The sequence below is a fragment of the Suillus discolor genome (genome assembly GCF_016758755.1).
Source record: "Suillus discolor strain FC423 chromosome Unknown F5147scaffold_64, whole genome shotgun sequence".
NCBI lineage: Eukaryota > Fungi > Basidiomycota > Agaricomycetes > Boletales > Suillaceae > Suillus > Suillus discolor.
Window position 1 is genome coordinate 170,933 of NW_024541311.1, and position 21,737 is coordinate 192,669.

The window sequence follows — 21,737 nt, forward strand, 5'->3', positions numbered from 1 at the left end:
TCATCAGGAATTATGAACTTTACAATCTGGCAATGTATCTCGTCCAGTGAGAAATCAAGTAATACATCGCCCAGAGATCCTGAAGTTCCAGGGAGTGAGTTGCTAAGTCCATGATTGGGGGGGGGACTGAGTGAATAGATCATTTTAGCGGGATCTTTCAGTGCCTGAAGTATACTTGCTAACATCCAGTCATCTCCGATAAGTTCTTTCAAAGTCAGGATGTATATGGGCCAGCTGTTGCATTCTAACACTTCAATGTAATGCTGGGTGTGAGCTTGAAAATGTGTTTATGACGGGTTGTGGTCCTGTACGTAGTGATAGCATATTCCAGGTCTCCTTCATGAAGCTCTCTGGTGAAATCTGTAAGAAAGAAAAGAAACCAAGGGCTAGTAGACATGATACTTACTCGCAGAGTTTACAGACTCGGCACTTATTGATTGTGTCATCACTGAAAAAGTGGAGTGAATTGTAAGTAGCTTTAGACCGCTTTCCTCGACCACCCGTAGCATATGGGTTAGTCTGGGTAGTATCTGTGGCTGTTTGGAGTGGGTTAGGTGCTGCTCCATCTTCATCTTCGTCACCAGAGATGTTAAGATCGAAATATTGCCCCTCATCTGCTGTATGACTTGGACCAGCGTGAGTTGGAATGTTGACCTGGGATTCAGCAGGGAGTCGACGAGCAATATGAATGGTGGTAGTGTTTTCTGACGCTAACATAACAGTGTTGCGACTAGGATAGTTCTGAATAACACGAGCATGAATGTGCTGCCACATCCTAAGGGGATCCTACAGGTTGACAAATGTTGACAGGTCTCTCTGTCTATCTCGGTAAGGTTCAAGGGCCTCATCGAGATGAAGGGCTAGCAAGAATATGGCTAAGGCGTGGGGAGTGACTTAGAAGTGCAATCAAGGTTTCAAAGGAGCGAGTTGTTTAGACAAGCTGGTTCAAGGGAAAACCTAGTAGATCAAAGTGAAGAATACAACAGTGATCTGTCTACTCTATATAGTCGTCTAAGGGTGCACAGACCAAGGCTACAAGTGGTAGGCAGGATGGGGGTCTGTCTGTAAGTGGTCATCTAATCTATCTGAGTCAGAGATAAGAGTACATGAGGTGCGCAGCCTCCATGAGTCATAAGTACATAAGGCGCCTAGAGGCACTCCAGGTATACATGAGGCAGCATGAGGCAACATGCGCTGGTCTAGGTGTCCATCCGCTGTCATTCTAGGTTCTAGCAGTGTTCCGCTGTGTCGGTGAGTCTAGCAGAGTGGGGACTTATGCAGATGTTAAAGTCGACTGTAACAAACAGTGGGAATGGGCATAATAGTGGGGGTGGCAGGCGTGATAGTGGGGATAGCAGTGGTCATAGTGATAGTAGGGGCAGCAACATTTGGGACAGGATCAGTAGTAGGAAGGGGTCTAGCAGCTGTGGGCGCCACAATAACTTTGGGCTTGTTCTGCCCACATCAGCGAGGAGGCATGTTGGGAATGGTGGAGATCCAACCACATAATTTGTGGTATATATAAGCGGTGAATTGAAGAGTGCAAGCCCGCAAGGTGATGGTGTAAAGGAAGGAAAGAGTGCATTGGCGAAATTTCCCCCATGCAGCTAGTTGGGTGCATGTCATATGACGAATTGCAACACCACAGGGCAAGGTTGTCTATCTGTGATCCATGAATGAGGAAGAGGTGGCTAAGGTCATGGTTGAACGTCTTTAGAAAGTTCCCAACAGTGAGATGATCACCACTCACTGCATTGGGTTGTACAAAATCGTGATCTTGGTGAGGTGGTGGTGCACACCACACAAAAGGGGTGAGTGGCACTATTCATTAGCAGCATGAGCACAGCTTGCAAATCAACACTAAGTAGGGGTTGAAAACTCACTCAATAGAAGTACATACCTAACCCCAGAGGCTTCTGAACCAAAATCAGATGGATGTTGATTAACAAGCAACACTCATCCTCAGTTAAATATATGAATTAAATACAGACCACAATGCAACACTTTCCAACAGTAAGACAGAAGCGACGAAATGACCCAAACATGGCACAGATGGCCCAAATATCTATCAAGAAATACTGCTAGTTTATTCATAACACTGCGCATTGTGCAATGAATCGGGTGAAAGAAGTACCTTCGGCTGATCAATTGAATACTGACTATATATCACAATGCGATGAGGTTACTGAGTGAAAAGGAAGCGGAATGTTGTCTAAATAGCACCATGGAAGTGTCTACCTTAGGGTCCATCAGTAGTAAACACAGGTGTGATTATTATGATTAAGTACCTTGCAGGCTTGCACAATGCACATTATGCTGAACTTCCGGCTGTATTGATGGAGTTTGATGAAGTGTAATTCAGCAGTGAATTGTGATGAGTCTTTCAGGAAGCTTGAAGCTTGAAGGCCTGCATGCTGTGCGCACTGCACAGCATGTTGAAGGAGCGAGAGGCGTGGAAATATGGAAATTCAGGATGACTATTGATTGGCTATGTATGTACAGCCCCTCATAACACATACATACATGTAACAGTATACTAACGGTACAGTATACACATTTATGTCAAGATAAAAACCACAGTACAAATTTGAACAATGTCATGATTCACGATCTAGCAACCAATCCCTTTGTCCGGTGTGGTATGGTAGTAATTGCAGGCGGCAGGGAATCATTATGTGCACATAAGCTTGCAGACAACCTTAGCTTCATTTCACAAGTAGAAAGATGAACAGATACTCACATACGAGTTGATCTGCAGGATTTTCCCATCAGCAGGCATGGGGTTGCCATCTCAGCCACCAAGTTTTCATTGGAGATTGGAGGGAGACACATGCCAGAATCATTGGACTCGCTGAAATCCAGCGAGCACATTGTTGGTAAGGAAAGTCTGTCACAAATACCGTGAAGCAATGAATGAAGATGGTTGTAGTCAGGATCCTCTGAAAAGGCAAGAGAGCGTGTATAGATAAGCATAGTTGCAAACTTGACAGGAATTCCGCAACATAGAACTTTGATGGTGGTATTTGCTTTGCGCTCAAGCATGGAAGAGCTGGATACTCAGTTAACCATGGTAGAAAGCCATGCAAGAAATAGATCAGCACATATGTGAGTGACTCTAGATCATCACGATGACCTGGCTCAACTCCTAAGTGGTTATTGATGGATGTGAATGCAGGAGTGCCAGCAAGACATCAATTGTGATGAAATGGCACATGCAGTCTGGTCGAAACATTGCAGTATTCCTTTGCAAGACCAAAATCAATGATAAAGGCAGTGTGTCTCAAATCATTGAGACCCACCATGACATTCTGTAGTTTTATGTCACCATAGACATAATTGTGTGAGTGGATGTACTCATCAAGATGTGAGAGCTGTGAAGGGTTAACATATCTGCAGCAACCCTGCTACAAACTGACTGACCAACTGGTCCGCTAAGTTCATGACAGTGTGAATGGTGAATTTTTGATTATGTGTAAGGAAGAGATCGTGCAGCAATGGCCTGAGGAGGTCGAGGACTAAAGTGTGATACATCACCTCTCTACCAAACCAAATGGCCTGGGGAATTCCAACTCCACCTTCGAGTTGTCTCAAAGTATGATATTCACGCTGTATGGAAGATGACCCATCAATGATGGGTTCAACTTGTTCAAGTTTCACAGCAACTGTACCACCTCAAACGTCAATTTGGAAACCCTGAAACAGTTGCTGACCGCAATCTCACAGGTAGCCACATGGAAGATCAAGAACTCATTATGAATGCTGACACCGACAAGTCCAAATCGGACAATGACATGGAGGATCTACCTGAGAACAATCATGCTCCATCATCTTCATTTTCGGCTCTTGCGCTGCAGCTGCAACAAGATGTGGACAACGACGACAATGAGAAATACACATCGGGGTTAGGACAAATTGTTGAGGTGGAGGATGTCATTTCAGGCCCTTCAGAAAGCAGCAGGGGGTGCCAAATTCATTGCTTCTTCGGTCAGAAGAGGATGTTTTGCATTCGCGACATGTTCAACTGGTCTGTTGAGGTTGGATGGGACGAGTTTTGGTTCCAGGGTGTGAAAAACATAGAGAGTGAGGCTTTATTCTACGAGCTAATGTCACAGCTCCATCATTGTCGACGATGCAGACTAGAGTAATTAACTGTTATTTAACCCCGTTAACCTCAGTTATCTTGCGGTTAATTCAAATCAGGACATACCAGTTATAACCTATTCAGTTATAACCCAGGTTAATAACAACACTGGCTGAGTGACAGTCTGACCTAGGACGAACAGAAAGTGATGTAGACTAGAACGAGTCAGTCTCAGCGTGAGTCAGAACAAACACTATATTGCAATGTACCTAGAACGAGTCAGTCTAGAGTACATTAGTCTATGAGTTAGGTCTACAAGAATATCAAGACATACCTCAGCGTGGGTCGGAACAAACGCTGAGGTGTACAAACAGCGAAGTGCATGCATTATGAGTAAACGAGTTATGTAACAGGGGGCTGAGTGTCGATGGTGAATCACTATACAGTACCAAGAAGTACCAAGAAGTAGAGACTAAGTAAGAAGTCCAATACACCCCCTCACCGAGACACCAGCTGCAAGCCGGTGAGGTGCTTCAAAAAGAGGGGACGTGCCAAAGCTTTCGTCAAGATGTCTGCCATGTTACGATGTGAGGGGAGCCATTTGAGCAAGAAGGTGCCTTTCGCTATATGCTCCCGGATGAAAAGGTACCGTACGTCTATGTGCTTTGAACGGATGTGGTTGCATGCCTCTGTGGACAGTGTGATCGCCCCTGTGTTGTCCATCTCGATGATGACTGGAAGGGGAAGGTGAAGATGGAGTGCGGTGAACAGGGAGGTGAGCCATAGGCCCTCTTGGATGGCATGAGTCATAGCCATATACTCGGCTTCCATTGAGGAGAGTGCGTGTGTCAACTGTTTCATCGAGACGTGAGTGATCAGCCCACTGTAGGACTTGGAGTCCTTGTGGCCTCGTAGAGGTCTATTTTCCAATGCATGTTGAATGCTAATCATTACTCAAATCATTTCCTATCATATCCAACTCAATACGCACCAAACCCGAAAACATCGGACATTGGGTTTCGCATCGGCCAATTGGATATCGCGCGCACTTGTTCTACCTATGTCCAGTCTCATTGCGCTAGCCCCACTAGGCACATATTACAGTGACCTATCTCCGTATAATACGAGGGAACGGACGTGCATAATATCCCGTATGATACGGGCCAGCGGACCATGGGCCCATGATAAAAATATCCTCGACTGTGATGGATGGGCCGGGAGGCAAATTATTCCCGATGGAGGCGGGTGGGCCCATGCAGGGAATATATAGAGTAGATGAGTGGGCCGATGTACATGGATATTAGGTAGACGGGTGGGCCGAGGTAGTTGGATATTATGCAGATGAGTGTATTAAGGTAGATGTGTATGAGATGGATGGGTAGGTACTTGTTATCACATTCACGGGTGGGCCCAGACACATATTAAATTAGACGGGTGGGCCGAGGGTATTATAAAATATTGTATTAGACGGGTGGGCCCAGACACATATTAATTAGATGGGTGGGCCGAGGGTGTTGTATGGGATGTTGTATTAGACGGGTGGGCCGAGGGTGGTATAAAATATAGATGGGTGGGCCCATGTGTATCATAATTGTAGACATGATGGAGCTGAGGTAGTTATACATCAACCAAATCAGAGGAGGTAATAGATCAAAGTTACCAAGTTCCCGGAGCAGCAGGTGATCTCCTGACATGGCGGTGCGAAGCTTGTGTTGCCCTATGAGACGCCAAGTTCCGACCACCCAAATTTGGGTCAACCTGTACCGACTTCCGAGTTCCGGGACCCGGGAGTCGACAAATGAATATCTGATGACCAGCACACTTCCAATCAGGTAGTATTTCATTGAGCAATGGATAATAATACATCTTTGACAGCCAAAATTATCCCAGGCTCCCTTATCTGATCCTCTCTATCTCCACCCCCTTTAACACCAAAGTCCGGACATCCAGCATTCAGCGTCTGATTTCCCTAGATTAACATCCAGCATGAACGGTTCTTCCCCTTCCACTCCTGATAGCATAAACATCTGGCGCACTTGGGCCCTGACTGTGACTTATGAAGCAGGGGAATATACTGAACAGAAATTCAAGGCAGAGAAGACTGGAGGAGGCCCAGTCATACCTTCCCCCAACCTAGACACTGATCTGGTGATGGCGTGCGATCGCTTGGCTGATGTACTCATAAAGGCATATAAAAATCCCAGTGGGTCTTCTTGCAGATTCGGAAAATTCGTTTTATCATTCAAATTCCTGCATGACAGTTCAGATGCAGATGGATATTGCAAGATATAGCAAATTGATCTCCCCGAAGGACACCGGGCATAATGAACAAAGAGAGGCGAGGTTGCTTGAGAGGTGTCCTCCTGGCCATGAAGGCAAAAGGTTGGTCGATGAACCTGCCACAATTCTCGATGCATCCGGTGCCATCATCGCATGGTACCTCCCAGACGCCCTGACCGACACCACCCAGGTGTGTAATATACATTGTTACTCAATGGATATTGAATATCAAATGGAACCTACAGAAGGAAATCAGGGAGGCCACCGATTTGCTCGCTCCAAGCCTCGAAAAAAGTGTAAGGGCTGATGGCAATTGGCGAACTAATCAAAAGTGGTTCAAATGGGGCTTGGACGATGTTGGCTCAACTCCCGGATGCATCAATTTATCTCCAGCATGGTTTCAACAGGGACACAAGGTAGGATCTGATGAGATGGTGATTCTGGCAGTCATACTCACCAATCCCAAAGACTGTGTCCGATCCGGAGGTATCTGCATCATTGAAGGGACCTTCCTGCGAGAATATCCTGAAAGCCATTGCAAGGCCAGCAGCCATCATGTCCGCGGCACTCAGGGTCATGCATCCTGAGCAGTACTGGGCAGGGTTGCGAACCTTGTCCAACCTCGGACATATAGCAGTAAGCAAGGATCTGCCACAGATGCCGGAGGCCCTGCAGTACTGGGCATCCGTGTTTAACACCCTCTCTATCATTTCCAATCGGGAAACCCCCAATCATCGAGACCATTTGTCTATTGCTGAATGCTTCGACATTCTCACCACCGTGGGGAACTATTCTGATGCTCGGATGACAATGCCAAGCCTTCAGCTGGAGTTCAAGTACAATTCCGGCTGTATGATTGCGTTTTCCGGAAGGATTGTGAGACATGGAGTTTATGATGTGGAAGGGGATCGGATTGCTTGGGCATGGTATATGAGGGATTCTGTTCACATTTACGCTGGTGTTCCATCATGTGGATGGGCTAGTGTGGATGGTCCATACAGCGTGTGAAAGATCAAACAAAGAGCAAGCATTGTGACCTATATACATTCCAACAAATGAATACCATGTACCAATAGTTATCCGGACCTCAATACTCAATTTTGAGCATTTGCGAAGTGATATATGGGACTGAATAATTTGGATGCCAGCCTCGGTATTCGATAATTGGAACTCGGGACTTGACATATGGGAGTCCCGAGTGCCGGGGTACTGAGTCCCGAAACCCGGAACTCCTCACTTGATATTTGAGACTGGGAGAAGATGTATAAATATGCTCGAATTAACATTTGTGATTGCCGTACACATTTGACAGAACCCTGAACCACGACATTGTGGACTCGGGACTCGACACTGTTCTGAATACCGAGTCCTGGAAGCCCGGGTCCCGAGTCCTGAATTTCGGAGTTTGGGGTTCGGCAACCCGGAGCTTGGCAACTGTGTTGGGTGTCAGGGTATCGGGAGCATTGGAGATCGCATGTGTCAGTATTTTGAGTTTCATGGTTCATGTTTGCTGATTATGGAATCGGGCGTCAGGGACTCGGTATTCAGAAGTGTCGAGTCCCAAGTCACGAGCTCCGAGTCCTGAGTCCCACACAGTGGGTTTCGGGACTCGGGACTTGGAGCTCGTGACTTGGGACTCGACACTTCTGAATACTGAGTCCCTGACGCCCGATTCCATAATCAGCAAACATGAACCATGAAACTCAAAATACTGACACATGCGATCTCCAATGCTCCCGATACCCTGACACCCAACACAGTTGCCAAGCTCCGGGTTGCCGAACCCCAAACTCCGAAATTCAGGACTCGGGACCCGGGCTTCCGGGTCTCGGATGCGAGATTTTTGAATGCATAGAATATTTTACATCTTGTATACAATGAAGACTGAATGGGACTACACTCCTTTGCCTTTCCTCAATTTCTCTAACATGTCAGTGTACATCTTCACCTCTGCCATCTTGGCTTTGATGCCATGATCTTGCTCCTCCATCAATGCTTCCATGCTGTTCTTTAATCCACCTCAGTCCCATAAGTGGTGGAGTCGAAGTGTTTTTCAACTTCTCTGGAAGAACCAAAGCATCATCCTCAACATTAAGCTAGAACAGATAAGTCATCAATCAAGGCAATTCAGCTAACATCTTACCGCCCAATACTGGTAGTGAGAGACGCAGGAAGCCATTATTTCATCCCACTGCCATGGTTGATCCGGGATTGTGGTGTTTCCCATCCACCATGGACATGTATATTTGAACACAATCCGGGACGGATGTCCTGCAATTGCCTCATCATCAAATGCAAGGAGGTGGAATGAAAAGACGTCGTCCGGAACCGTGTTCCAGGTTAGCATGGGATACAACTTAAGGATATAAGCGACAGGGACCGGAAGAACCGACACGATATTCTGTGAAGCGGAGTACTGCAGGAGTGGTGTGACAGAAGTCTGCTCAAATTCTTAGCATTGACCAACAAAGTCATCAGGGCAGTGGTAACATACATTCATCTCCCATTGCAGCCCGGCTTTAAAATACTTGATCTGGTCAGAAGATAGACCATTGTTGGCAGCTTCTGTCCGATATTGAGAGATGCATGCACGGACCCGCGATCCAGCCATTGCCAATGTGCAGGAAATAGTTGCAAGGCTCAGCTTCAGGGGTCGGTAATGGCTTCCGGCATTCAGAGTGCCAGAAGTGGATGCAGGAGTTGCAGGCATGGCTAATACAGGACTATGGCGCTGGCAATGCAAGTGAAAGATGGTGAAGATGTGAAGATAAGAATCACTGATGGATGGATATAAAATTCAAACTCCGACATGGGCTGACCCGGACAATTCCCAGGCCTCAATTATGTATGTGGCAAAAGGGACTTCATGAGAAAACAATGTTCATTCATCTCCAGCCTCTATCAACACGTTTTGTAGGTCTTGAAAAGCTGCCTGCGCATCCTGTGCGAGCAATGAATACATTTGGGATTGCCTTCCAGCGTAGCATCTGTGACCCGGAAGGTGTTTCTCCAATGATTCCTGCATGTGGTCGCCCCATTGGGTTGCTTTCCACAAAAAGAAGTTACATGTCCAATCCATCTCCAATTTGACCAATATCATTTCTTCCCTCCATTGATCTCGTAGTGCCTTTGCCCTGAGCCAATGGACTCAGGTAAACTTGGCATGGGTCCAGTCAGGTAACCGCGGGATATGACATGCAAGCAGGAACTCACATTCCTCATTCCACGATTGATCAGGACCCCCGAGGTCGACTTCAACAGACCAAAACCAAGCCAAAGATTCATTTCGTTGACCTCGGGCATTTGGGTCACCCACTGCAGTGCTAATTTTGAGTTGCTCGCGAAGCAGGGGTTTGTATTTCTGAAGCTGGTCTTGCCCCGGCTCAAGTTTCATCATTTGCTTCCTGGTCTTTGTATATATGCTGGCATGGAGGGAGACTGCCTGCTGCACCGACGTCACCTGGGACCAAGCTCAAGTTTTCAGGGCCTGGGATTTGGCCTGCCTAACGGTTGTTCGGAACAGGATGGCCTTGTTGCAAAGGTAAATGCGGAGATTGCGAAGGGCATCATTGGCCTACCCTTCACGAAGCGAACATCTCCAGGGGAATCAGATCCTCTGCCATGCATCGTCTGCATCTATCAACCCCCAGGTTTGATGGCAATGGGATTACAGTGAGCTCGGGAGAGTTTGTCCATGTATGAGATGTCTCTGTGAAATCCGCCGGGTCATCATCGAGATCATCTAGAATTTCTACGTTCAAGTCCTCAGGTTCATCATCTGCATCAAATCCCTCCCCAAGATGTGTTAGAGCAGACCGAGCAAATCCATCTATCTGGCCTTGGAGCCGATCGCGTTGACGGGTGATGTCTAATCTCTGTGTCTCGGTGGATCTTCTTCCGATCCTTCAGACCTCGATGAGCAATGCAATCTGAGCCTCTTCAATTGCTAACCCTGTTGATATCCACGTCGCCACAGATCTGTGAGAGGGTGCTGCATTGCGGGCATTACCCTCCTCTAATAATCTAAGCTTGATCTCCTTTTTGCTAGGTGCTGAGTGCAATATTAATTCAGACCTCGATGGAGACAATGGAACTCAACGTACCCTTTTTTATATTGATCTCATATTCATCCATCGCCAAAGGATCATTCAATCTGCTTGACTGAGCTATCCTCTCCCTGGCTAACCATTCTGTCTTCAAATGTGAGGGTGCTGCTTCATCGAGTCTGTCAAATGCCTTTCCACTTTCTGAGATGCCATTCCTCACCAGCTTGTATTTCCGGCATAGAGTCCTTTTCATGCGAATCATCTTGCAGAAATTGGAGTCATTCATCTGATAATCAAGGCATTCCTTTCAGTGGGGAGATGACATTCCCCGAGCAGCAGGGGAGATCAGATTGAGCCATGCCCATAGCGTCTCCATGATCTCTCCATCGATCCGACCAATGCCTTCAATAAAGTTAGAAGCATATCACACATAGCAGCTGTCCTGATGGCCATGAACGTGCCACAACCCAATTCTGGGAATGATGGTTAGTTGTGGTGCCATTTCTAGAAATCAACTTCGATCCTTAGCTTGATTTACTGCCTGGTGGTCCTACACCCAAAGGGACGGCAGTCCCACGTGCAATTCCAAAGCCTCGCCCGGCCAAGCCAGCCAAACAAGGTGCATTACTGACATCGCGAATGGGAGACCTCCTTGCTGGGTTAACTGAAGACGCAACCAGCAAGGTTAGAGATGATGTTGAAATGGAAGACAGTATCATACCGCCGGCACAGAAAAGGAGGCGGGGCAAGAGAGTCACAGTTGAACCATCCACGAGGACGACCCGGAGTAAGTTGCAAATGCCAGTAGACAGTACACCTAGAGTAACCAGAGCACGGGGACACACTTAATGTAGATATATCTTCCTGCCCTCATGTGTAATGTCATATGTGCTATTGTGTATATGTCAAAGTACTAACCACCTAATCTTAAATCCCAAATCCCAAATCTCGAGTACCAAGGCCCAAGTACCGAACCCCGAGTACCGAACCCCGAACCCCGAGCACCGAGCACCGAGTACCGAGTACCGAGTACCGAGCACAGACAACCGGGCAGCGAGGACTGAGTAGGTGGAGTATACAAGTACCAAGTACTAAGTACTGAGCAGGTAAAGTATACTGCACCGAACCCAGAGCACCGAGCACCGAGCACTGAACCCCGAACCCCGAGCACTGAGCACCGGGCACCGAGTACCGAGTACCAAGCACAGACAACCGGGCAGCGAGTACTGAGTAGGTAAAGTATACTGCAATGTGTCTACTATCAGACATTGATCGATATTTACATGTTACTTGGGTCCTCAAAGAACTCAATGAGGGTATCTAATACCTTCAGCATTTCGGAGGTTGACTCCCTTACCCTTTGCATCCTCCGGAGGTCCGCATCTGCTTTCCGCAGTTTGTCGCATGTTTCAGCCCATGCCATCCTGAATGGTCTGTCAGCCTCAAGAAGTTGTGCTACTGTAGGGGCAGGAAGATTTCCATGACGCTGTTGGTAATCACCCAGGCGATCTACAATTGTTTGAACTTGCAGAACATTAGCAGAGATAAATAATCAACTGTTGTATACATACTTTCAGCTTGATCATAAGATCCGATTGGCATGAACTCCTGAACCATGGCACGCAGTGCTTCATTGTTGAGTTCCGGCTCGGGCGATTGACGTTCGGGAGTTTCTGAATTAGCTTGGGAGATAACATGAATAAAAAACATGAAATGATATGAATATGCCTACAAGGTATGGGTGCCTCTGGTTCAGCCGGAGTAACCTGGATGAGGTTCAGGAGTCGATTCATTCACTGGGGAAATGCCATGGAAAATGAACATGAGATGAAAAGAATAACCTCACCAGCCATAGGAAAATCGGGTACAGCCGGAGCATCATCAGACGAAATCAAGGTATCCTCCGGACCAAGATACAAGTCCGGGTCATCATACAGGGCCAGTCCATCCGCCAGCGCCGGATATGATGGATCTGGAAGTATGTCATGAATTTGCACATGTAGAATATGTACATTTGAATTGAGAAACATACCGGGAATCGCATTCAACAGATCCAAACCACCGGACGACCCAGAATCAGAGTCTAACTCATCATCCGGCCCAAGGTATATATCATCTAATGGATCTAAACCATGTCAGATCAATTCACTGAAATCAGCAAAAAAAAACATACCAAGGGACATCCGGGACTTGGAGGACTCATCCACATCCATTGAGGTGAATTCAGTGACCGGAGGGTCATGAAATCTGACCCCAGGTTGAGAGCTCATGATATCTGATGAGCTGATGAACTTATGAACTGATTGATAACAGATAACGTCGAAGTTCAACACATGGCCGGCGATTGCCGAAAGTTGAACCATGACCAAACAAAGACAAACAATCAATGATTTTCAACATCGTCCTTCAATTGTATTGTTTCTTTGAAACTTCATTCTAGTGATAACAGATTTCACCCTGCTTTCAACATTCTCACATCTGTCAACTCAATCCAAATGTCTACTCCAGTTCAATCTTTATTGGCCGACCTCAAGGCATCCACTGCTCAACTTGTAGGCATCATTGCTGGCGCTCGGCACATCCCGGCCGGCTCAGTGGACGTCCAACTTGCTTTGACAAAGCAGGTCACCACTCTTTTGGTAAGTTGCACTCATTAAATTAGTTTACCATTGATGTTTCTAATATCCGGGTAGGCTGACATCATCCGGGCCCATGAGAAAGGGGAATACATCCCTGGCATTGTGGCGTCCTGCTCTAAGGAGCTGATGAGGGTGCGTTCCATGACTCCCCGGGCATTGCCCAACTGGCACGGCATTGGCCATGATGACCCCCGGGTGGCTAGACACGCCTGGCGCAAGCAAGTCCGTGCCTGGGAGGCGTTGGGTGACAATTCCTGTGATCTCCCTGTTGTTCCTAATCCTTCCACTGGCCCACTGACTGTCAACCTTCCGTCTCCACCTGTCCCTTCCCCCACACCTGTTCCTTCCCCCGCCCCTGTCATTCCCTCCCCTCCCGTCGTCGCTGGACCTTCCAGCAAGACGGGTACCGAGTTCCGGGACAAAGGAAAAGGTAAGGCCGTTTCTGTTGACCTGGAGCCGGAAGTCGGAGGGAGCAACAAGAGGAAGTCCCCGATGATTTCTGGACACTCCTCCCAACCTCCGAAGTCGGCGATGAAGGGTCGCAAGCGTGTCAAGTCAACTCGACTCCCCAAGTCAAAGCCGTTTGTGGAGTCGGAAGATGATGAAGACCCAATTGTTCAGGTATGTGTTCTGGCTCATTTGTGACATGCTCTCAATTTGTTGCAGCCGATTTCGCGTAGAGTGCCGGAGGTCGTTCTTCCCCAGCTCTCCACCATTGTTGTGAGGACGCCCCAGTTGCCTCGGTCACCTGGTTCCCCCAAGAAGCAATCATTTGGGCCTGCTTCGGTAAGTCTGATTTAGTCGTCCGGAACTCATATATATGCTCATGTGTCCACAGCTGACTGCCGGCAGGCGTCCAGAGGTCATGGTGAGTCTTTCGGACAGGTCCGGAACTCGCATATATCATTTTGACTCATGCCCATTGCATTAGGAATCTCCTGTCAGTTGTCCGGAGGCTCGGGTAAGTCTTACAAGCTCGCCCGGAACTCACATGCGTACTTACAATCTATCAGGCAACCTCCGGCAGTCGTCCGGAAGTTGAGGAGTCCTCTGATGATACTTCCAGCGCTTCAGGATGGTGACCCCCCGGCCAATACCACATTTGATATCACCATTCCCGGCCCGGTGAGTACTCCAATTAATTCCCCTAGTCCATCTACTAACCGATACCACAGAACAACCCCTGCCATTATTGCGTCAAGGAGGATTGGCCCTGCGCAACCCATTTTGACAAGAGGACCAACCTCCCCTGCTTGTCTTGCATCCGCTGCTCCACCAAGAAGATCAAATGCAACCCAGCATCTCTGGGATCCCCGCCCAAACGGATCCGAGGGAAGTCTACCACCGGCCGGACGCGTTCCAAGACATCTGCCCCTGCTCCATCCACTGCTCCGTCTCCCTCCTTGTCAAGGGCCCGAACTCGTAGTCAATCTCATGGCCCATCCCGAACTCCGGCCATCCCTGCTGCAACTACACCCCAGGTGCAGTCACGTGGTCGCAGCAAGACCATCACTACCAAGAAGACACCTGCACCTGCACCTGCACCTGCACCTGCACCTGCGCCAGCTCGTAAGTCACCCAAACTTTTGATGACCTGCTGACCTGATTTTTTACTTAGCTGTTCGGTCTTCGAGCTTCGCAGTGCCTCGTGCAGCACTCGATGTTCCCATGCCGGATCTCCATTCCATGGCAATTGCGATTCGGGATGGTGCAGCTCGCATCACTATTCTTGAGGCTCGGGTGCAGGAGCAGGATGCTAAGATTGATACCCTGCAACACCTCCATGAGAGCCTCCGGCGCACAGTGGTCGACCGGCACCCTTCATTTTCACTTCCGGATACACCGGCCGATGCAACAATCTTGCTTGATCAATCCGGTCCCCACCCGTCTATTTCACCCCTCCCCTCCACACTTTCCAACCTCATTGATTTGGACATTTCAGTGATGCAACCCACACCCTTGACGGTTGAGGATGGATCTGCTATGGTAGGTCTCATGGTTGAGCCCACCCAAGTTCAGCCTGAGGGTCCACAATCCTCCAGTGAAATTGTGCTCCCGGATGAACCAGGCAACCTCTTGCCAGAATCCTCCGGCAATATTGTGGTCCCTAATGAACCAGGTAACCTCCTGCCAGAATATGATTCTTCTGATGAGGAGTTGGATGTTGAGGGGAAGGTTGATCTTCCTGGTGAGGAGGTTGAAATGGCTACATAATTGCTCAGTGATAGATGTACATAAATCTTTTTCAATGCATGTTACCTATGCCACAATTGAATAATTTAATGACCAGTCCCGATATCCAGAACTCGAAACTGTAAATTGAGGTAGATATCACCCTAAACCCTAACACCCGAATGTCAAATTTTCAGTGCCGAACCCCGAGTGCCGGGTGCCGGGTGCTGAGTCCCGAAACCCGGAACTCAGGATTTGCCATTTGAGACTAATGACATTTTTCAGACATGTTTATATCAACCTATGTATATCTATAAACATTTTACTAACCCCCAAACCCCGACATATATTTTTGTTGTGTCATACTGAGTTCCGAGTTCTGGGACCCCCGAACCCCGAAACCCGGCAGTCCACAATTTCGGGGTTCGGGGGTTGGTAAAATGTGTATGGATAAATGGAAGGTTGATTTAGACATTTTTGAAAAATGTGTCATATCAAATGTCAAGTCCCGAGTTCCGAATTCCGGGTTTCGGGACTCTGGGTTTCGGGACTCGGCACTCCAGAAACCCGGAGTCCTGAAACCCGGAATTCGAAACTCAGGACTTGACATTTGATATGACACATTTTTCAAAAATGTCTAAATCAACCTTCCATTTATCCATACACATTTTACCAACCCCCGAACCCCGAAATTGTGGACTGCCGGGTTTCGGGGTTCGGGGGTCCTGGAACTCGGAACTTGGGAAATTTGGGGAGATCAATAAAATTTGATTTACAATCAAGTTGATTGACAAACACATTGACTTACCCATGTTTGAAATATATTTTTGTTGTCTCACATACCGAGTTCCAAGTTCCAGGACCCCCAAACCCCGAACCCCCAAACCTGGCAGTCCACAATTTCGGGGTTCGGGGGTTGGTAGATCTCGGTTTGGGGTTTTGCACTGAAAATTTGACATTTATATTTTTGTGAGTGTTGTGCTTCTGGTGTCTGTGCTTAGAAATAGGATATGTTGCACACCAGGGTTCAGGTGTGGGGTTTTTCCACTTCAGTCCTCAATTATTGGTCAATGCCACACATGGTCAATTCATGTTTTCGTGCTTAGGGGTTTAGATTCAGTGGTCGATGGTAGGTATATGCACTCATAGTGTACATGTATCCTACGTGTTTGATTGCTGGTGGCTACATCAGCTGTATGTCTTGATGAAACGTATCTAGGCTCACCCATATATGTACCCATCTATGTAGAATTCCCCCACGTCAGCCCACCCATCTATGTATTATCCCCCATGTCGGCCCACCCGTCTATGTAATACATCCTATGTTGGCCCACCCGTCTATATAATACATCCTACGTCGGCCCACCTGTCTATATAATTATACCCCACCTCGGCCCACCTGTCTATGTAATAGATATTTTATCACACCCTCGGCCCACCCGTCTATTTGATATCCCTTTTGTCAGCTTACCCATATATGTAATACTTTCCACGTCGGCCCACCTGTATATGTAATACACCCCACGTCAGCCCACCCATCTATGTAATATTCCCCTACCTCGGCCCACCCATATATGTAATACACCCCCGTCGGCCTGCCCGTCTATATAACAATATTTACCTTACATCTCTCTTCAGCCCAGCTGTCTATAATATCCTACTCTACATATTACCCAGATGGGCCCACCCATCTCCATGAATGATCATATTCCCCCGGCCCATCCGTCAACATCAAGGATATATATATCATTGGCATACATGGGCCCACCCATCTCCATTGGAAATAATATGTGTCCCGGCCCATCCGTCATCATCGAGAATATACACAACATGGGCCCATAATCCGCTGGCCCATCTCATACGGGATATTATGTAGGTCGGGTGGCCTGTATAATACGGAATTTGTCACTGAAGGGGCTCCACTAGGTGCATAGTTACTTGTTTTCACATTGCTAACATTGTCGACCACATTATTACATGTATTCCCATAGTCCACAGTACATCATGTCTTATTACATAGGACATCGGACCCGAAATATTGCACTACTACTTTCGCCTATAGGGTTCCGGATTTCTATGTATCTACTTAAATATTGGACTCCCCATAGCATCATCATCATCCGAGTAGAGGAGAATTGTCTCCGATGCTTAGGGGTCAAACCCGATATTTCGTAGTTCTTAGTTGACATTGCGAATATCATTGTTCCTTCACCGTCCGTACCCGTCATCGTTATTATTGCGCACACCGCTCGCTTTTCCGATGCTCGCTATCATGTCACTATTAGTTTCCAATACCCCGAACCCGAACCTGAACCCAATAACCCGAAACCTGAAAAACATCAGACCCGATGCTTTTGCATTGGACATCATAATTATACCTTCGGACATTGTTTCCCACGCTCGGATTATTGACCTCACATCACCCACTGACCCCCAAAACTATTCCCAGACTGCAGACCCCTGGGTCGAACACACTTGTCCGCAAGTATAGCAGATAGGCAGTGCAAGACCACAACATAAAGATATCAGTTTGGAGGCATCTTTGTATAGCCCCACTCTGTGTTGTATACCTACACTGCCACCGTAGTACCACACATATCCAGAAATGGATAACCGATCCTCTGGGGCACTTGCCCAATCTGCATCGCAAAATCCATGCAGTTCATCGTCAGCATGATCCCCACCATACTGCAGGCGAAGATCAATGGTCCCTGAGAGGTAGCGCAACACGTGTTTAGCCGCTGCATAGTGAGAAGGGAGTGGTGTGGCATTGTGCTGAGCGAGTGAGTTGATGGCAAAGGAGATGTCGGGACGGGTGCAGATGGCTAGATAGAGAAGCTCGCCAACTAGTTTGCGATAGTGAGTGCCGAGATTGGGGATGGTTGGGTGAGAATCAGTGGTGCAGCCGAAGGGATAAGCAGGATCAAGTGGCAAGAGGACAGGATTACACTCAAGCAGATCATACTCGTCCAGGAGGTGCGTGATATATTCCCCCTGGTGCATCCAGAGCCGTCATGAAAGATGATCGCGCTCAAACTGGATGCCCAGGAATTTAGCGACTTCTCCAAGGTCTTTGATCCCGAAGCATGAGTTCACCTTGAACTTCACCCAGGCAAGGAATTTTGGTGAGTTGGAGGTTCCGAGGCTATCATCAATGTGCCAGCCAATAATGCAGAAGGTTTGAGTCCCGGTGGAAGTGTCGATGCAGTCGTATATAAATACCGCATAGTCGACGGCGCAGCGAGTGAATCCAAGTTCCTCCATCACAGCCTTGACCTCCTCATACCATTCCATGGCCGATTGCTTCAGGCCATAGATGGTACGCAGCATCTTCCACATGAGTACCTTCCAGTCACCCTCCTCAAAGCCTTTCGGCTGACACATGTAAATGTCCTCCTTAAGCACCCCCCAAAGAAATGCCCTTCGCATGTCGAAGCTCTCAAGGTTCCAGTTGTTTTTGCAGGCTACAGATGCGATGACACGAAGAGACGCCATCTTCAAGACCGGGGCAAATGTTGCGCCGTAGTCTACGCCGTGGATTTGCGAAAACCCCTGTGCTACGAGTTGTGCTTTGAACAATGACCCACCCTTATTGTCCTTTTTGAACTCTAGCACCCATCTACTACCAATCACCTTTCGCCCCCCCGGAAGCTTCTTCATCTTGTACACATTCATCTCTCGCATGATCTGGAGCTCTTTCTGCATTGCTTCCAGCCATTCTGCATGGTCCAAGTGTAGCATTGGTTCTTCAAATGTAGCCGGGGGGATGGACATCTCATAATCAGGGCTCGCAGGGTTGCACCTCCGGTTGCTCCGGATCGCAATGTTAGACTGTTCCTCAATCATCAGATTCACAAGCACTTCAGGTACATCTGGGTTTGGTTCCACGTCCTCAAGGTTCACAGGCATCACACTTGGCTCCTCAGGTCTCAAAGGAGTGTCAGGCACCCCCTCACCCTTTGCACATTGAGCCGCATGATCTGCACGAGCCTGTCGCAGTTCTTCCAGGCATGCCTTTGATGCAGCGATGTCAGCTGCAAAGACCTTCCCTCCCTCTGTCGGGAGGCGTGCTCGAGTGGATCTGTGGACCTGTGGCGGTGAAGTTGGCTGTGTTGGAGTGGGAGGTGGAGCTGTGACAGGTGTGTGTTGGGGTTATGCTGCTGTGGTATGGTCTTCATTGTCATCCTCGTCAGAGTTGAGTGTGTACACAAGTTTTCATTGAAGATCACGTCTCTTGAGACGAAGAAGGTGCTGGATACTGTGTCTCATAGTTGATACCCCTTCGAACCATCAGGGTAACCCATGAACACAGCTTGGCATGACTGAGGGCCCAATTTGGCCTGTAGCTCAGTCGGGATTCGGGCAAAACAATGAGACCCAAAAACACGGAGGTGCGACAGATCCGGCTGCTTTCCATTGACGATTTCGAAGGGCGTTGTTCCTGGGGGAAGGGCACGTGACTCACTCCTATTCCACAGGTGACACACTGTTAGTGCCGCTTCCCCCCACAAATTGGCAGGGAGCTTCGCAGTCTCAAGCATGGCAAAGAGCCTGCCCTCTATGGTGCGCATGGCCCTCCCTTTCTGCCTTGCTGTTTTGCTGATGCACATAGGGCGCTGACAGCTGTCGCTCTATTCTAGCATCCTGGAGAGCAGAAGTGAATGTGGCACTCAAGAATTCCCCACCATTATCGGATCAAAAAACCTTGACCTTCCTCTCCATGTGGTTCTCCCATCGTTTCTTGACTATTTGCCAAGCGTCTAACACCTGGTCTTTCATCGTGAGGAGTTGGAGGTTGAGAAGATTTAAGTGGTCATTGAGGAAGATGACGAAGTGGTTTTTCCCGTGCGGTGTGATGATTGGGAATGGCCCACACAGGTCCAAATGCACCAAGTCCAATGGGTGAGCGGCGTGAGGCTCTTGGGAAGGGGGGAAAGGTTTGTGAGGATGTTTAGCGACTATGCAAGGTTCACAGTGCTGAAGAGGTGCATTTGCCTCAACCTTCACACCTGTGGCGATGAGCGGGACTCTCTTGACTGCTTCCCCGCCGATGTGACCGAGGTGAGTGTGCCAGAGGTCCCAGGTCAATGGAATGTGTGCAAAGGCCATCATTTCATTGGGCCAGGTGTGTGTGAGTGAGTGCGAGTCTGGGCGAATGAACTTTAGATCTACTGGGCATAGGTTGCCATGTAGGGGAATATCACCAAGTGCTTCCCCCCTGAACACCAATTGGCAGCGTGATGGGTGAGGCTTGAAGTTGCACTCCCAACCTTTCATCAACATGTGACCAACGGACAGCAGGTTGACCAGGGCGCCTGGCACGTGAAGGCAATTCATGAGTCGCAGTCTTTGAGTGTGACCATTGACTGTCAGGTCAGCAACACAGTCACCTCATCTGGAAGTCGGCAGCGAGCCGTGGTTGGCCATTTTGACAGTGACTGAGGAAGCTGCTGGAGTACGTCTAGAAGAATGAACGATCCGTAATCAGGGTAGAGGTGGTACCTGAGTCGAGTATGGTGGATAGCAACTGTGACACTGAGAAGTGAGATGTCTTTGAGGTCTGAAGCGACCTCCTTGATAACTGCACAGGAGAGTTCTCATCTGTGTGAGCCTTCTGACGCTAGATTGGCAGATTGAGGATTGGAAGGAGGAGTGGGTGCAGTGGCAGTGTTGTTGACATTATTGACTGTTTTTCCCTCGGTTGCAGTAGCCGCAACGTCCTTCTTTGATTTCCCACCTTAGAGCTTTGCCCTCAGGACATTTTTCCTTCCATCCCTCCTCCTTGTTGCATGCAGTGTTTGCAATTGTGCATGAGGGATCATGGCAGTCCAACACAGACTGGATTCTCGCAAGGTACTCCTTTCAGATTATGTTTGTGGATGCGCACACCTGTTGCTGAATTCACCCTTCGTTCAGGGAACGATTGTGTTGTGTTGGCAGCATTTGCATACTCGGATCCAGGCCTGGCTAACTTCAGTTGCCTGCACTGCTGGTTTGCTTCCTCGGAGAATGATGTTATGAGTTGCTCAAACGTCATTTTTTGTGGTGTGGTTGTTGACGAAGCTGAAGTTGAAACGATGGAGGATTGATTATTGTAAGTGCCGATTGCGAGACTTCTGAAGACAACCCATTGAGGCATGTCTGGGAGCCCATGGAGGAACATCCAGATTGCTTCTTCGTCTGTGAATGTCACCCCCATTTTGGCGAAGCGCCGACATCCATTCTTGAACACACTGATATAGCGGGAGGCATCCTCTGTGTCTTTGAGCTTCTCTGTGAATAGCTGGGTGTGTAATTCGAATTGTGAGGTCACATCTAGGCGGGCGAATCGCCTCACTAACATGTTCCATTGCTCCCATGCAGAGAAGCTCTCGTCGAACATATTCTGCACCACTGGGGAAAGCTTATGTCCAATGATTGCTTTTGCTTGTGCATCCTCTTTTAGCCATTCCTTCATTAATTTCCATTCATCTGGAGTCGGTTGCCCTGCTGTCGCTGTGGCTGGAATGTCGCTAGCAT

General features: G+C 48.1%; 4 protein-coding genes across 4 annotated transcripts; 1 reads left to right on the forward strand and 3 right to left on the reverse strand.

Annotated features, from left to right (window-relative positions):
* Window positions 1-3,791: 3,791 nt before the first annotated feature.
* F5147DRAFT_583379 (uncharacterized protein) lies at window positions 3,792-4,145 on the forward strand (the record flags this gene model as incomplete). Its single annotated transcript, XM_041431722.1, has 1 exon — window positions 3,792-4,145. The coding sequence occupies one exon, from the start codon at window positions 3,792-3,794 to the stop codon at window positions 4,143-4,145; it is 354 nt and encodes a 117-aa protein (XP_041288648.1).
* Window positions 4,146-8,292: 4,147 nt separating this feature from the next.
* F5147DRAFT_839745 (uncharacterized protein) lies at window positions 8,293-9,105 on the reverse strand (the record flags this gene model as incomplete). The annotated part of the gene is made up of 3 exons (XM_041444247.1): window positions 8,856-9,105; window positions 8,505-8,801; window positions 8,293-8,457 (listed from the first exon to the last, which is right to left on the reverse strand). Exons 1-3 carry the CDS (start codon window positions 9,069-9,071, stop codon window positions 8,293-8,295), a joined length of 678 nt encoding a protein of 225 aa, XP_041288649.1. The 5' UTR covers window positions 9,072-9,105.
* Window positions 9,106-9,242: 137 nt separating this feature from the next.
* On the reverse strand, window positions 9,243-10,669 carry F5147DRAFT_777916 (uncharacterized protein; the record flags this gene model as incomplete). The annotated part of the gene is made up of 6 exons (XM_041442049.1): window positions 9,243-9,508; window positions 9,575-9,821; window positions 9,870-9,935; window positions 10,006-10,264; window positions 10,313-10,412; window positions 10,465-10,669. 6 exons carry the CDS (start codon window positions 10,667-10,669, stop codon window positions 9,243-9,245), a joined length of 1,143 nt encoding a protein of 380 aa, XP_041288650.1.
* Window positions 10,670-11,686: 1,017 nt separating this feature from the next.
* On the reverse strand, window positions 11,687-12,677 carry F5147DRAFT_777917 (uncharacterized protein; the record flags this gene model as incomplete). The annotated part of the gene is made up of 6 exons (XM_041442050.1): window positions 11,687-11,931; window positions 11,979-12,089; window positions 12,140-12,173; window positions 12,249-12,379; window positions 12,440-12,532; window positions 12,581-12,677. 6 exons carry the CDS (start codon window positions 12,675-12,677, stop codon window positions 11,687-11,689), a joined length of 711 nt encoding a protein of 236 aa, XP_041288651.1.
* Window positions 12,678-21,737: the final 9,060 nt, after the last annotated feature.